The 16658-nt window shown below is 48.6% G+C and overlaps 1 protein-coding gene and 1 long non-coding RNA gene across 2 annotated transcripts in view; both read right to left on the bottom strand.

The window, feature by feature from the left end:
- Positions 1-16658, bottom strand: part of LOC137444431 (uncharacterized) — a 94220-nt gene that overhangs the window by 37423 nt on the left and 40139 nt on the right. Inside the window, exon 2 of the long non-coding RNA XR_010988166.1 lies at positions 13027-13302. This is a non-coding gene — a long non-coding RNA (uncharacterized lncRNA). The remainder of the gene's footprint in view (positions 1-13026; positions 13303-16658) is intronic.
- On the bottom strand, positions 170-3025 carry SOX2 (SRY-box transcription factor 2). Its single transcript, XM_068145085.1, has one exon. It carries the CDS (start codon positions 2353-2355, stop codon positions 1408-1410), a length of 948 nt encoding a protein of 315 aa, XP_068001186.1. The 5' UTR covers positions 2356-3025; the 3' UTR covers positions 170-1407.

Genomic DNA, 16658 nt, shown 5'->3' with positions numbered 1-16658 from the left:
CCTCCGCACCCCATCGCATAAGCCGTCCTTGGGAGGGAAGGGAATCGGAGACCGAGTTTCCCACTAAGCATTCCCGGCCCCCCGAAGAAGGCACAAGCAGCTATGCCATAAAAGCTATCCTACTTCCTCTCTCTCTATATACATACAAAAGTATCAATGCCTTATATATATTTCTGTATTATTTATCCTACTCAATTTGCTACGATGACAGCATCTACTGCATGAATTATTTAAAAAGCATCTTGCGTTACAAAAATAAATCCAAGACTCAAGCGGAACTTCAGTGTCCATATGTCAAAAATTTATTTATCTCAAACTGTGCATAATGGAGTAAAAACTTAACTTGAATATGTACCTGTTATAAGGATGGTATTAGTTCAAATATATACATGGACTGTCGGCAGACTGATTTCAAATAATACAGAGCCGAATCTTTAAAATACAACTACGGAAAATGAGGAAAAAAAAAAAAAAAAGAAAAAAAAAACCCTTAAAATATCATCACAATAAATTTACAGAAATATTACAAACCATAAGAAAATATTTCAAACACAGTAATTTTTTTTTCTTTCCTTTTTTTTTTTTTTCTTTTTCTTTTTGTTTGAACAGGATGAAGTCTGGAAACAAAAAAATTATTATAAATTAACAAACGGCGTGTGAACCTGCATGGCAATTTTTGCTTTTTAACAAGAAGTAAAAAATAAAATAAAATAATAATAAAAAAGAATTTAGTACAACCTAAACGTTTGCTCTTTTACAGCAAACCAAGCCCATGGTTCGCAAGTACGCATCCTACCTCTTCTTCTTTTTTCTTTTTCTTTTTCTTTTTTTTTTTTTTGTCTTTTGTACAATTTTTAAAACAATTTAAATGTCCAAAATGCTGTGAAATAATTTCCTCTCCTCTCGCAGCTGCTCTAAATTCAGCTGCCGAAGCCACACTGCTCCACGTAGAATCTATTTTGTTTTTAAAAATAATTGGCAAATTCGCGAGTTTGTTTTTGTTTCTCTTCTCTCTAATACCAATGGACATTCTGATTGCCATGTTTCTTTTGATAAATACTGTACAAAAGTTGCCTGCAAATATTAAAACATTTTCCTCTTCGCTCTTTGAGTCTAGCTCTAAATATTATTGGTAAAGACTTTTGCAAACTTTCTGCAAAGTTCCTACCGTTTTCACTAGAACTTTTTAAAAGTTTTGTGTAGTTGCTTCCCCTCCGAGATCTATACAAGTTCCTTGTCGGTTTAATTTCTGCCCACCCCCACCCCATCTCGAGTTTTCTCTGTACAAAAATAGTCGGAAAAAAAAAAAAAAAAGTCCAGAATTTCTAATAAAAGTTTTTTTGTGGTTTGTTTTGTTTAGTTTTCCTCCCCGCCCCCCTCTCCCCCCCCCTCCCCGGCCCCTTTGTCTTACATATGTGATAGAGGGAGTGTGCCATTAATGGCTGTGCCAGGAACAGGTGCACTCTGGTAGTGTTGGGACATATGAAGTCTGCTTGGGGCAGCTGGTTCTGGTACTTCAGCACCTGGTAGATACATGCTGATCATGTCCCGAAGGTCCCCAGCTTGGCAAGGAGCCCTTGAATGAGACGAGGAAGTGACTACCGGGGGACTGGAGCTGGATTCCGTCTTGACCACCGAGCCCATGGAGCCCAGGGCCATACCCGGGGTTCCTTGCTGGGAATAAGACATGCTGTAGGTAGGCGATCCGTTCATGTAAGTCTGCGAGCTGGTCATGGAGTTGTACTGCAGGGCGCTCACGTCGTAGCGGTGCATGGGCTGCATCTGCGCCGCGTTATGCGCGTTCAAGCCCGGGTGCTGCGGGTAGCCGAGCTGCTCTTGCATCATCCCATAGCCTCCGTTGGTCCAGCCGTTCATGTGCGCGTAACTGTCCATCCTCTGGTTCACCCCAGCTCCCAAGGTGGCCCCAACCCCTACCCCAGTCGTCATGGTATTTGTGCCCGGTGCCAGTAAGCCCCCTGGCAACGTGTACTTATCCTTCTTCATGAGGGTCTTGGTTTTCCTCCGGGGTCGGTATTTATAATCCGGGTGCTCCTTCATGTGCAGAGCTCTGAGCCGCTTGGCTTCGTCAATGAAGGGTCTCTTTTCCGCCTCGGATAAAAGTTTCCACTCCGCCCCGAGCCGTTTGCTGATCTCGGAGTTGTGCATCTTCGGGTTCTCCTGGGCCATTTTCCGCCGCTGCCCTCGGGACCACACCATGAACGCGTTCATCGGGCGCTTGACCCGATCCGGGCTGTTCTTCTGGTTGTTGGCGGCCGAGTTGGAGTTGCCTGTGCCTCCCCCCGAAGTTTGCTGGGGGGCGGGAGGTTTCAGCTCGGTTTCCATCATGTTGTACATTCAAACTACTTTTGCCTGGAACCAGCCTTGAGCGGAGAAGCGAGGAGTTGTCGCGGTGAAGTCCCAAGCCGGACTTTTTTTTTTTTTTTTTTTTTTTTCCTAGGGAGGGGTAGGAAAGGGGGGAGGGGGACTCCCCAAAACCACACTTGGATCAAGATCAGGATCTTCCTCTTCGCTGATGGATTAATAATGCTAATAACTGCTATTATTACCTCTGCAGCCTTGATTTTAAAAAACTTCTTCTTCCTCCTTTTTCCTTTTTCTCTGCCTGCCGATCTCTCTCTCTCTCTCCACCTCAGTCTTAAAGAGCCAGCAAACTACTTTACCCCCTTTTGCAAACACACACACTCTCTCTCTCTGCCTTGACAACTCCTGATACTTTTTTGAACAAGTTAATAGACAACCATCCATGTGATGGGGGCTTGTCAGGGAATAAATGTGTTCGCCCCGGCCAATCAGCACGCGGCGGCTCCGCCACTGAGGACAAGTCTCTACCCCTGGTTTTGCATGAAACGGGGCGGGGGCTCCGAGCCGCCGGGACGGCTCGGCGGGGGAGGCGGGCCCGGAGGCGGCCCAGGCAGCCACTGGGAAGCCTTTGTATCTCCTCTTCCAGCAACAGGTCACACACGCCTTTTGGAGGAAGTGGGTAAACAGTATTGTTGCTACGTGTTTTTTTTTTTTTTTTTTCTCCTGTCTTTCTTTCTTCCTTTTTATTTTTTTATTTTTTTTTTTAAAGTTGGTGTTGACTTGGGGCTGGGAGAAGCCATAGGGGGAGCCGAGCGTGAACAGCTCCCCTCCGGGCCCCCACTATTTGCCAATGCCCCTCGGGATGGAGGGGATTCGGCTGTGCGGGGCTCTGCGTGTGCAGTGCTCACTCCTTCCAGGATAGCCGGGCGCGCTGAGCCCCGTCCTCCGCTGGCCTGGGGAGCTTGGGGACCGGGAGCCCTCAGCTGCGTCCCGCTCTACTGACTGCCGCCGCTGGGGAGCCGATTCGCAACGCGCAGCCCGGGAAGAGGCTGTGGCCTCCCGGACATTCCCCCGGGCCCTGCTCGGTTCGGGCCGTGTAGCACACCGCCAAACCCTACCCTCCGGCCTCGGCATCGGAGGATAGGGGTGTCCAGTGCAAGCACGCAGCCCCCAAATGCCGTGCATGAAGAACACAAAGCAAGGCAGGGACCTCCAGTGCAGGGGCTGGGGAGTGGGCCAGGCCTAGCGACCTTACCCCGCGCCCATTGTGCAGGCGGGGGCGGCGCTGGGTGGGCGCGCAGCGCGGGGGGAGCCAGCCCGGCGCGACAAATAGGTAGTTTTGTTTCTCTTGTTGTCACTACACGGGCCGCACAAAGCCCCGGCTAAGTTTACTTCCACTCTCTTGTTGGGATCTTTGTTGGTAAAACGCACTTGACGACAAAGGAAGGAGGGGAGAGAGGACGCGGAGCGGGAGAGGGGGGAGCCACTTGCAGGCCCCGCTCCACTCGCGCCACCGCGCCCGCCCCGGCTGCCCCATCCACGCGGCCCCGCGCCTCCTCCGCCCCGACGTACTGCTCCGCCTTTCGGCCCGATACCCCTTCACCGTGTTAGGCCGATGGGGGTGAGGAGGGGCGGTGGGAGACCGCCGCGCAGGAGGTCGGAGCGCGGAGCGGGCGGGGGCCTGGGCAGTGCCCAGGCGGGCTCAGCCGCGGCGCTGCGGCGCCCCCTGCCGGCCGAGCCGCGCCCCGGGCGGGGAAGACGCAGCCGGGAGTCGAGCGAGTGACTATGCACGGGGCGGGGGGTGGAAGGGACGGGGCAATTACACCCAATTTAAATAATAATAAGAAGAACCCGCCACGAAGACGCATCTCTTCCCATGTGTAGATTATGCAAATAAATCCTATCGGGTTTAATGTGTTTAATTCGAAAATGTATATATAACCCCTAGATAACTGATAGGTTAAACCGTCGAAAAATAGGTGCAAATTACGAGATGTGGGATATGAACGGATTCCGGTTGTTCGGACACTTATGAGGGCACGACGCTTGTTTACTTTCTTATTGTTTTCCCTTTGGTCTGCAGTTGATAGCACTATATAAAACCCAACCCAAACCAAACAAAAAAAACCACCCCACTCTTTTGAATAATTAAGTTTAAGAAAAAAAACCGAAGGGGGTTGGATGGGTGGGTGGGTGTCGGTAGTGTTTGTTCATCGTAATGCACAAGGCTGGGGTACTCAAGCAAAGTGTTATTTTTGCCCCGGCTGTAGCTGTAGGAGGTGCGTGGGGAGTGGTCCAGGGCTTCACGCTGGACTGGGATGGCGCGGGGTGGGGGTAAGGGGGCCTGCTCAAGCTGGAGGCCCATCGGGTCCTGGCCTTTGCCTAACAGCTGAGTTTATCATACGAATAAAGGATGGGAAATGCCTAACAATTGTGTTATCGGGGGTATTTGCAGCTCTATCTTAATTAACTGTTTTAATTATCGATGCAATAAAGTATCTGCATATACATAGTGTACTACAGAAAATTAGGTGGGGGCAATGATATTTTTGGGGCATTTTTTGCCTTTCCTCTGGGTGTGGAGGTGTGTACACACACACACAGGCGGAAGCAGAGACAGACCTGGGATGCTGGCTATAAAATAAATTTTTAAAAATTATGCAATGATCCCTGATTTTCTGTATTAATGACAATAACAACAGCACTCACTGGAAGAATACAGACACGTTGGGTGGGAGGCCTGTGGAGGGTTAGTTTAATCTGAGTGGATTTAAAAAATCGTTGCCTTTGGTATAATTTATGGAAATGAAAAGTGCTTACATTAAACAAATAGTCTGCAAATGTTCTCAGTGATGGGCTCTGTGGCACAGGCACTCTTATTTCTGAAAATAATTCATTTTAAGACACTCTGGGTTCTTAAAATAAGAGCGTCTTAAAACCAAAATGAATGTTAACTACTTGTATTTAATGTATTTATTGTTCTAATACTCGACGATTTCTCTAAAAGCCCTAAGGTTACAACCTATCGTATTAACTGTATCGGAAAGAATATACACATTTTCATATTATCTTATTTCCTGAACCTACTAGTAACCAATCTATAGCAAACTATTAAGCAGTCTTGTGGAGATGGGAGATTGCAGCTCCATTTTTTGTCCTTAGCTGCAAATAGAGGTTTAACTTGCAGTAATTAGGTGAGAACTAGCCAAGCATCTTACTATTATGATGCTTGTTAAAAACGCTTCTTTTCTGCATCTGCATTTGAGTGTGTTCCCCTCCACTCTTAATCTTCTTATGGAAATGAAGGCGAACGGCAGGGAACCTGCAGAGACTTAGAGAATGTCCTTGTTAACTGGAATTTCTCAGCATTGCTAATTAGCAGAGTTTGACGACCACCAGTATTGGGGAAAGCTCTGTTTAGCCACTCACAAACCCTTCCGAGGAAGAGCAGACTAATTTTATTTTGTAATTAAAATCTGAAAAGGGCCCTATTTGACAGTTAGGGCTATGAGAGTTTTATCTCCCTGTGAAATAATTACTGCCTTGATAACTCAATTTTCTGCAAAATGTCAGCTGTGAGCTCCAAAAGTTTTAATTTCATTACGTTAAAAAAAAAAATAAATTAAAAAATCTGTGTAAACGAAAATGTATAGCGAAATTTCCTTTTTTTTCTCTGATGTTGTAGCGTCCCGGCTTCTGGGAACCCAAACCAGCCAGGCAAGTTTTAAGGCACCAGCTATACCCCAGTCTCCGGGGAAATTTCAAATATCACATGTTGAGTTCGCGATAGTGTCCCGAGGAGAAGTTGAGGAGATACACCGTGGGATTTCCTAAAATAAAAAATAGGTTTCGAGCGGGTGCGGACGCAGGGAAGGGGCAGGAGGGGAGCCCTGCTGTTCGACCCTCAAGGGCCACCTTTCCTCAACCTCCTGCGCACTCCCGAAATGGGGAAAATACGAGATTTCCTCAAACAAATATCACATAAGGAGACGGACGGAGACCCAACAACAACCGCCGGGCACTGGCAGAAGCAGCTCAGATAAACTTCAAAAGTTTGGCGGGGACGAGCCTGGGTGGTGAGTGAGGGCAGCGGCGCGCCCTGTCCGACCCCGCTGGGGTTCGCCGGCCGGTGGCCACCCTCTCTGCGAGGCCCGAGGGCAGCTGTTAGGGGAATCTGGGGGGGACCGAGACGCTTGAGTAAGTGTAATCCACTCTGCTTACATTTTGGATATTTTTTATTATTATTTAAAACGGTTTAATCTCCTTTTTGTCCCTGCCTGTCCAGCAAGTAGTCCGATTGTCGCCCTCAGAAGTGGCATTACACGTACAAACCAACGAGGCGGGCGAGTCACGACCGCTCCCGCCAGACCCTATTTCGCCCAATAATTTCATTCAAGGGCTCTAAGGACCCTTGAAAGCTGGGGAATGCAGAGGGAGCTCCGCGTTCCTCCCGACCTCCTCTTTCATCCTCCTCCTCCCTAAGTAAATCGCAGGGCCAGCACACGTGCGGCCAAGCCGTGGGGCCTGGGGACACCGATCTCTCCCCCAGCCCTCCCGCAAAGGCAGGTACCGCAGTGCCCTTGGCCCGGCTCCGCTGCCACCTTCCCCTCCCGGCTGCCACCACAGGCATCGAGCGGATGCTGCTGGGGTGAAGGCGTTAGAAAACAAAACGCGGGGATGTTAAAACCAAACCAAAATTAAAATAATAATAACAATCCCACCGATAACAAAAGCACTAACTCCACCTTTCTCCAGTGCTAAGAAAAGTGACTTTAAGGTACACAATAAAGAGTAGAAAAAGCCGACTCGCACACAGCACCTCTCAGAGTCGCTTTCAAAAGGCTTCTCGATAAATGGAGAAGCTGATTACCCAAACACGCTTCCAGGACTCTTCATAAATAGCCAACAGCCTTCTCAAACTCTCCGCGATTTTTTTCCCTGCGTCTAAAATAACACATCTCGGACCTCCTTTCCAGAGAAGAGTAGAAGCGAAGCCCATACTTTTTCTTACGCGACCTTAAGAATAAATCAGAAAATCAAGCACCAGTGGTGAGGATAAACTCAGAAATTACTGCACAACATAACGGGGTGAAATTACAGTTCAATGTAGGCCCTTTGGCGGGAAGACAACCCCCTCGGGCAGGATCCTTTTTGGCAGTCTATTTAAAGTTATCTTTCCTTCCTAGTTTTATAAGAACAAATGAGTTTTCTTTTCCCATTGTAGTTGAATGAACTCATGTATATTAAACACAAAACCCCTCCTGAAGAACGCTAACTGCTTTGCTTAAACCCACAAAGGCACAAAAATCCAGAATTGAAGGTTTCCAGTTTCTGAATAAGTCCCCTTAACACTCTCAGGCTCACATGGGAGGGAGATCTGGGACAGTTTCAGAATGTCTTAATGCCTGGAAGGGGCTATCTCACATAGACATGTATTGTCTTTTGCTAAAGTTGAGGCTTCTGTTTTATTTCCTTCTTTCCCCTCTACCATCTTTGTGTTGACTTAAGAAAATAATGGTGCAAAAAAAGTGTCTGTTCATGGGATCACACGTGTCGTCCAAATCAAATGAAGTCGTCTTTGGCCCCAGTGCAGTTTTGATGGAATTATTCTGTCTCCTCCATTGAATTCACACCGTTTCCGAGGAAGATCTGGCGGTTTCAATGGGAACGCCTGAGGCACAAGCCTAGGAAGCTTCAAGGTTTCTTCTCTACTCAGCGCACCTCAAGCCTTGGCATCCCGAGGCAGGGTTTGAAAAGTACATTAAAAAAAAGGAAAAAAAAAAAAAAAAAAAAAAAAAAAAAGAAGAGTGGGGGGAGAAAAAGAGCCCTTTCCAGTGATTCTCAGATCATTGACACGATCGCCCATAATGGAGCCAAGACGGTGACTTTTATCTCGCTGTTCCTCATAGTCCTTAATTTGGAGCTCATTGACAGGACAGACGGTAATGACACTTTCAGAACTGTTATGGTCTGGAGTGACAATCTCTCCATTTCGCCCATGGTTTATTGACACCATGGGCTCATTGTGTCAACTTAGGCTTGTGATTTCAGAATTCTCCAGCGACGGGCTCGTCGGGGGGATTTTAATTCAAATTGTAGACTAGCCGTCTATACTGTGAATTCATATTTAGACGGCGCTTAATCGGAGCAGAGAGACGGTGCTATAAATAATAACAACACTTCCCGTGTGTCTATCCATTGTCATCCAGACGAAAACCTGGCAGAGCCTATGCCGGAGGAAGCCTGGGCGCATGGTGGGAGAGGGCGAAGGGGGCAAGTGTGCCTCAGGCAGCGAGTGAGAAGAGGAAGCTTCCCTTGGGACAGCGAACGGGAGCCCGACTGCTCCCTCGGCATCCACCACTCAGCCTTAGGCCATGGATAAGAGTGAGCCCAGAGGGGACGGGAGAAACGTTTGGGGCACATCTGCAGTACCTCTGGGTTGGGTTGAGAGTGTGAGTGTGTGTTGGGGGAGGTGTCACAGCCCTTTTTCTGTGGAAATCAGGATTGAGTGGGGCTTCTCCAAAGCCCGCACCTGTCCCCTCGGAAGCCTTCCCAGTGGAGTCGGAAGAATGTGGGGCGAGGCCCATAAGGTGCCCGCCGGGCCCAGCTTGCTCTGCTGTTGGGCAGGGCAGGGGCAGCCCTGCGCATAGGCAGGGAGAAGCTGGTGGAGAAGAAAGAAAAGGTTAAGTGGGAAATGGGCATTTGAGGTTGCTTTTCTGGTTTGTTTCTTCAAGACTCCCTGCTTGAGAGAGAGACGTAGGAAATACCGGCATCAAAAAACCCAAACCCCTCTCCTTCTAAAAGACAGAAATAAACTAGAAACGCACTTTTCCTCCAAGTGGAGAGGAACAAGAACGAGCATAGAGATTCCCCCCACTACCCCTTGCTGCCAGCTTTCTGCCAAGCTTGGGACCTTATCCCAGATTTACAGTATTTGCTCCTTTGAGTAACGTCCGCAGAATAAAACCCGGCAGCTGAGTTACGGACTGAATCCAGGAAAACAGCATTTTGGTTAAAGCAGTCACTCGGGATCCTTGATTTTATGTGCCAACTTCTGCCCTTTGGAGGGGGAGTTTACGATCCCTTTACAACCGCCCTCACAAACTGCTGTTTCTAAGGGGAGCACTAACAGCCCCTCTCCTGGAACCGGGTTAATCATTCACCTTTCAGGAGGAGTTACTAAATTTTTTGTAAAGAGCCTCCTGAGGTTAAACTGTGTGTACCAACTACTCTGTATTTCTTACATTTCCTGTGGTAATTGACATATAATATCTCTGTTTATAGCCAGCTTGACAGATCTATACAGATGTATATTTTTGCTTAATTTCAGAGTTATATATACTCATCGCGTGCTAACTAAAGAAACAGTAAAGGAAATCTGGGGATTCCGTTGTGCAGGAAATCTGTGCAGGGCTCTTGCTATTATTTATAGAAAATGCTATGTCTTTATTTTGGGCGCTCTCACTACAGAATTGCCTTATTAGGAGTCTCAAGCGGAGATCAAACTGAGAGAATAGAGACAGGGCGACAAACAATAATCTTTCATAAAAATCTATAATTTCTAAAGCAAAAAGTTCATTGTGAGACTAGCAAACATAGGATTCATTTAATAGAAAAGCTGCAGCATTATTACTTTCATCCAGGCTGTCAACAGGAGATATAAAATAACCCCAATTTAGTAGAAATAATTTAGTTTCCATTAGTATTTCTCTTCACACGCAAGACACACAAACCGTGCTGTGTGTTACCGCAACTCGCACAAACCGCCGTTAAATGCACACCACAGAGCTAGGCAGATACTATAAAATAACTAGCTAATTCATCTCAAAAAGTTGTGGCAATGCAGCACTTCACATATTTTGGCTAATCGTTTTATATCACCCAGGTTTCTTTTAAATCTGTCATCTCCATAGTGAAGAAGAAGGAAAAAACACCACTCCAGGCATTCACTTAAGGCTTCTTCCTTTTCCAGGAATTGGAGGAGGGGTTGTTTATTTTGCTGCGTGTTTTGTGGTGGTGTTGTTTCTTTTTTTTTTCCTGATGGGGAGATGACTATTACTTCGAGTTTAAACACACGGCTTTAAAAAAAAAAAAAAATCCGTAATGAAAAGGAAACGTTCAGCGCTGCTCACAAGCAACACCTGTCAGTGCTGACTTATTTAAAACACCTTGGGAGGAAAGCAGAAGCACAAGCCATCCAAAAGGCTGGCATTTGCTGACAGCATTGGAACACTGGAGTTAAGAACGAGGAAAAATTCATGCTTAGCTTTATGCCTAAGGCTACCAAAAAATAAGTTGTTCTTTTGAGGATGCCCTGCTGCCGGGCGACCAGATCCCGAGCTGGCAGCGCCGTCCCTCAGCAGCATCCCTTTTCTGCCTAGGTGTGGGAGAGCAACATATATAGACCCAAGTTTTCAGAAGGCTCTGCTCAGAACAAGTTGGTGGCATTTAAATTTTTTTTTTTTTTTTAAGTGTTTGTATCTGCACAGAGCAAACAGCACGAGCTGAAAACTGTTTCTGTGTCTGTAATTCACGGGATGGGCTATCTGCTTACCTTACCTGTCCCTATTTCACTGTTCTTACTTTATCTTCCCCACCCCCAGGGACTCTAAACCCTGTCCAGGCGCCGGATTCTCGCCCTCTCGTTAATCCTTTCCACGCGCTCCCGTTCCAATCGTGGCCGCAGTTCCTGCCGCGGGCAGAGAGGACACCGCGGTGCGGCCGACAGGGGGCGCCATCACCCGCGCTCGGCGCCGCCTCCCGCCCGGCGCGGCCCCGGAAGAGGGGGAGAGCCCGGAGCGCAGCGGGGTCGAGTGCGGGTCTTTAGTCTGCACGGATAAAAAGAGATTAAAGGCTAAATTCTTTTTTTTTTTTTTTTTTTTTGTATCAATTTTAACCAACTACGAAAATGTAGAGCTTTTATCCTTTGATGTTTCTCAGAAAGAAACTGTTATATCGGTTGTGAAATTACATCGTTTCAGAGCCAGCGAACCAGCCGTGGAGTGGTAAAATAATTTAATTAAAAATAATAATAATATGAGGACCCGAGCTTCCTCAGAGGCACTTAAAAGCTGACACATGTCCCTCCATCTCCCCTCTCCCTAGCGCTCCCGATGCTTCCTGACTGCCGTTTGATGGGAATAATTAAAAATAAAATAACCCCAGGCTAGCCAGGGGCTCGCGTCTCCTGCTTGAAGCGCGCTGTCCTCACCCTGCCTCTGCAAGGCCGGCCTCTGCCGCGCAGCCCTGATCTGAAGAGGCAGGACACCGCACAAAAGCAAATCGCTAACATGGTAAATCAAATGTTGGTCTTTTACCATATTAAGCATAAATAAAATTGTAACCGGCTACCCACTTTCCCCCTACTACAAAAACTCTTCACCTGTATTTAAATAGCACGTCTTTAATTACAGCAGTTGGGGATGTATGAGGCTGAAATGAAATTAGCAGTCATTACCAGTCCTTTAACTCCGTGGTGCTTTTGATCAGTGCTAAATTAGCTTTCCAGTCCTAACAAAGGCTCTATAGCAAGCAGTGGGCTGTAAATAAGACAGCTCGACCTGCCCTCAACACCTTTTCTCTTGTCAATCATAGCTCTATCATTCAGCCCAAGATTAACCTTTATCTATCAAATTCTTACCCAAAAAAAAAAAAAAAAAAAAGGAGAGGGAGGGGGACGGGGGACGACGGGACGGGGGGGAACGGCGGGGTGGGGGGAAGGGGGAGAGGAGAAAAATCCAACCTCAACTTTGCTAAATGTAACTAAAAAGAGCTTCCCTTTAAATGGTATTATGATGATCCCAAAATATCAAAATCGATTTTTTTCCCAATCCAAATTGCCGTGCAGCCTTAGACCGAGGCAGTTAAATATATTGATTTAGTCTCAAGTTCCCCGGGCACGGCCCCTCTCCCAGTCAAAGCCGTGTCCGGAGATGCGTTGCTTCTCCCCACCGGTGTAACCCCTATTCCAGCGTTCGGGGCTCCGTGAACCCCGCCGGGCCTGCGTCCCCCGCTTTTGCCCCGGAGAGGGCTGGGAGCTCGCGGCGCGGGCGGTGAGCGCCGACGGGAGAGTGCGGGCTACACGGAGCCGACAGAGGGCGCCAGAGAGCAGCTGCTGCGGGCGCCGCGCCAGCGTTGCGCGGCTCATGTGAGCCCCTTGCGCACCCAGGTAACCCCCGCCCGGCCCGTTGCACCGCACTCCGCGCACGGTCCGCGGAGCCCCCCCAGCCGGAGCCACCTCCCGGCAAAGGAAACCAGACAGCGCGTCACTTAGAGCAGTGAAATGGCTTAATGCCTGCCGCCGAGCGGAATGCGCGCTGCGCAGCTGGATGTTGCGCTCTCTCTCCGCCGTTCGCCCCATGGGGGAACGCCAAAATAACGGCCCCGTCTGAAGCACCCCGGGGTGGCGGGGGGAGCGTCTCTGCTCCGCTCTCTCCCGGCGACTCTTCCCGTGCAGAGAGGGGTAGTCAGTCAGAGCACAGGCAGACTGTGGACGGGGAGTCCTTCTGCCCCGCGGTACGGACGCGATCCACTACCGCGCAGTTTCAGCGGAGCCCAAAGCCGCGCACGAGTCCCCGAGGTTAAGACAGCGGAGCTCAGAGCGGCAGGTCGTAGGTGGGAGCTACATTTCCAGATAATTTTAAAGGTCACGGGGGAGGAGGGGGGGAAAACTGTGAATGTCAAAGTTGTGCTGCAGCTACTTACATGTCGGTGCCAGCGCAGGGTGGTGGCTAGTGAGCGGTTTGATTGGCAGCTTAAAGCGAAAGTCCGCGAGGACTCCTGAGCCCGGCTCAGCCCCGGGGGTCTGAGCACTTTTCACCGGACAGAGGCAGTTGAAGGAAGCTCGCACGTCCCCTTCTCTCTCCTCTCCTCCTCCATCCAGGACAGAGAATGAATCCATTTCGGTTTTTCTTCCCCTGGCTCTCCTTCCGTTTGCCTACACATCCTCCGAGTCCTAGCCCTAGCTTTTAACTGCAGTCCCTGGAACAAGAGGGGAAAAAATCGTTTATGGCTTAAAAAATCCAAATGGCTGATTTCGTGTGTGTGTGTTATAAGAATGCACCCACAACAACAAAAAAGTCACTTCTCTGTCCCCCACCGTACAGCAGAAGAATAATAAAAAAGCTTTATATTTTTGCAGTGGGTATTCAAAGATAATTTGATGCCATTGTTTCTGCTACAGATGGTTCTTTTTAATACAATAACACTGCTCTTTGTGCATACTACACACAATAAAAATCGAAAGCGTTCTCCTGAATAACCATTTTGTTCTCGCTTGTATACAGGCCAACAAAAGCTGCCGTGAGGTAATGGGTTCTGTTTATTGAAGCCATAGAATAGAGGTTTGATAAAGATTTTTTTTTTTTTTTTTTTTTTTGGGGGGGGGGGAGTGGAAGGGGGGAAGGAATTAAAATAAAGACCTCGCAAGGTCGAGCTGATCTCTGCGTATTTATTACCACTGAAATATTTTATCAATATAATTCTTCGAGTTGCAGCTGCAGGGATCACTCCTCCCCTCCCCCCGCGCCCCATCCCTAATCAGCCCAAACATCTGTTTCTTTGAATTTGGGGAGATCTGCAGTCGTAGCCAGACCTAAAACCCTAGACTTTCAGAGCGAGCGGGGCAACCCAGATCAGAGGCGATGAAGAGGCGAGGCTGAAGAGCCCGGCTGTGCAGTGTACGCGCCTATCTTTGTGTGAGTTGTTTTGCAATCTGCTGTCCACGCACACACAAAGGCGCAAACCGGTGCTAACGGTCATCGGGATTAGCCCACGGGATTTCCCGGCGTGGGGACACGCGGAGTGTCCGTTCACCACAGCACCCTCCGCGGCGCGCAGTTCCCGCGCAGTCCGTCTGTTGCGGGGCGCCGCCACCCGCATAGTTTCTCAGACCCTTTAGAGCCCTCCCCACAAACCAGGCTCCTGCTCTACCCCCTCCGCCGCCCGCGGAGCGCACCGAGCAGCCGCCACCGGGAGTCAGCCAGCGCCGAAGGTGGTGCGGTACCTCGCAGAGTTCTTGCGCGTTGCTAACTTTCCGCTAAGTAATGAATAAATTAGCGCGGCTTGAAGGGGGGTGGTTGCGTGGTGAAATAAATATTGGAGAGAAATGCCAGGAACCGCAGCTATTTTCGTGCTGGAAATTGTTTCACAGGTCAATAGTTCTGCGCCCTGTTACCTAGTTCTGGATCTGGTTACAACTGTAGCAACTCGAAGGGAGCCCCAAAGCAAAAGAAAGTGCTTAGACAATGGGGCTCTGCGGGAAAGTTGTTAGTCAGGGGCTGTGTTTGTCTACCTTTCTATAGGAATTAATGCCACAGTTCTCTGTGCCTCTGTAGCCTGGACTGACAGTAATCCACCTCTGTGACTTCTGCCCTTTGTGTTTTCACAAAACTCGGCTCACTTATAGCACGACAACAGCACAGAATAATGACTTTAACCTTCAAACATTCTTTAATTAGCTTTTTCAGCAAACTGAAAGATGCTCAAATGAGCCCTTTGACAACAACTGACCTGCGCCTGCAAATTCTACTTTCACTTTTGGGACTAAGACGTTATTGGTTCACAACTCGTCTGAAGTCATCTAATAAGGGATTATTTAGGAACTATTACCCACACGCCAATTAAAGCCTTTCCGATGAAATCCGGGAGACAAAGATAAGCATCAAAACGGAAAATTAAACTATTTGCACATGGCTTGTTTTTCAACAACCCATTTTCATTCTCAGGATAAACATCTTCGTGCCAGCTCGCTCCGCCGGGGCGGGGAGGGTACGGAAAGCCCTCTCGGGGTGGCGGCGGTCGTGTCCCCGCTGGCAGCGCCCCACTGCAGCGGTCCCGGCCAGTACCTTCGTCCCCGCATGCGGGAGATTTTCTTTCCAGGCTAAACGCCAACAAGGCTCGCAGGGAGGGCGGCAGAGCTCACCTCCACGTCCAAGCAACCTCCTGTCATTTTGCAATAGTCTTTACATCTAAAGGGGAAGCGGGGTGGAGGGGGGAGGGAGAGAAGTGGCGTAAAAGATCCAAACGTGCCAAAGTTCAGCAAATCGTGCAAGAACTTTCTTAAACTGGTAACATTCCGGAAGAAAGTACCGCTCCTCCTGAAGAGGTGTTTAATTTCTCAGAGCAGCGAAGGAAAGGAATTAGTAGGATGTGCGCATTTTGCTACTGATGGTGGTTCTTTGGGTTAAAAGGGAGTTAGGCTCTGAACAGTTTCATATTAACTTATCAAGGAAAGACGATTTTTTTCCCCTCCTGAGAAACAATCCCGATGGCTCAGAAATGTTGCCTCGTTCTTAACTGCTGAATACAAATCTTAGAAAGAGTTGCCAGGCAAATTACAGCAACATCCTACAGCAAGCTGGCAATGAGATTCCAAGAACGCCACGCATCTGGGAGGGAAATACGAATCCCTCTTTTTAGCCTGAAGCACGAAATTGGCTTAAAGCTCATTTTGCAGATAACCAGAAACGAAATCATCAGTGCGTGGACTGGGTGGCTGCAACTTCCCAATGCTCTGCAGCAATTTCTAAGACTTTATGGAAAGGTAAAAAAAAGAAAAAAAAAAATATATAAGTGAACCACAGATTGAAAGGGTTCTAAAAAAGCATCTCAAGGATGCATGGTTTTTGCACTGGTCTGTGGAGGACTGGGCTCCCGCACGGGCATTGGATCGACGGGTGGGAAAAAGGAATGCTTTAGATTTTGGTTTTTACAAGTCATTTTAGACTCGAAAAAAATCTCACCTGCACTCAGGTGCATAGATAAAATAACGGATCACTTAAAGTCTGAGAAATACACCTGTATCTCTGTATTGCATGTCCAAAAAGAAAGGAGCAGCAGGGTGCTTACCAAAACCACTCTGCTGTGGGGGACAGAGATGCCTATCCCACAGCTGTGCCCAGAAAACTAATAATTTCTGAATTTCTGGCTTCCTACCCGGGACAGACTACTGACCCTGCTTTAAAGGAGAGACGGCGAGTCAGGCTGCTGCTGGTATTTCTTTCCCTCCGTCCGCATTTCCACACTCGGAGTCTCGGCGCTGCCTCTGCCCATCGCTCCGCCACCGCCTCCGCTTGGCTCCCCCGCCCCGGGACTCTGCCGCCTCTCCCAGGTTAATCTTCCCCGGGGGTTCACACACAAGTGGACGAACTCTTATTTCGCATTCTGGCTCGCTGACAAGAGGGTTAAAGTTTAATACCAGGAGAATGCCCCCAGCCACCGCATGCCCACGGCTGCCGAGCCAGGCGGGGGCGGGCAGGGCAAATCCGGGGGTCCCTGTCGCAGAGCCCCGGCTGCGGGGGCAAGCGGGCAAGGCCTGGCCGGCCGCACCCATGTTC

The sequence above is a fragment of the Melanerpes formicivorus genome, unplaced genomic scaffold (assembly GCF_026170545.1).
Source record: "Melanerpes formicivorus ecotype bairdi unplaced genomic scaffold, bMelFor1.0.p_v2 SCAF_12, whole genome shotgun sequence".
NCBI lineage: Eukaryota > Metazoa > Chordata > Aves > Piciformes > Picidae > Melanerpes > Melanerpes formicivorus.
The sequence above is the reverse complement of the archived record's forward strand: the minus strand, read 5'-3'. Positions and strand labels throughout refer to the sequence as shown.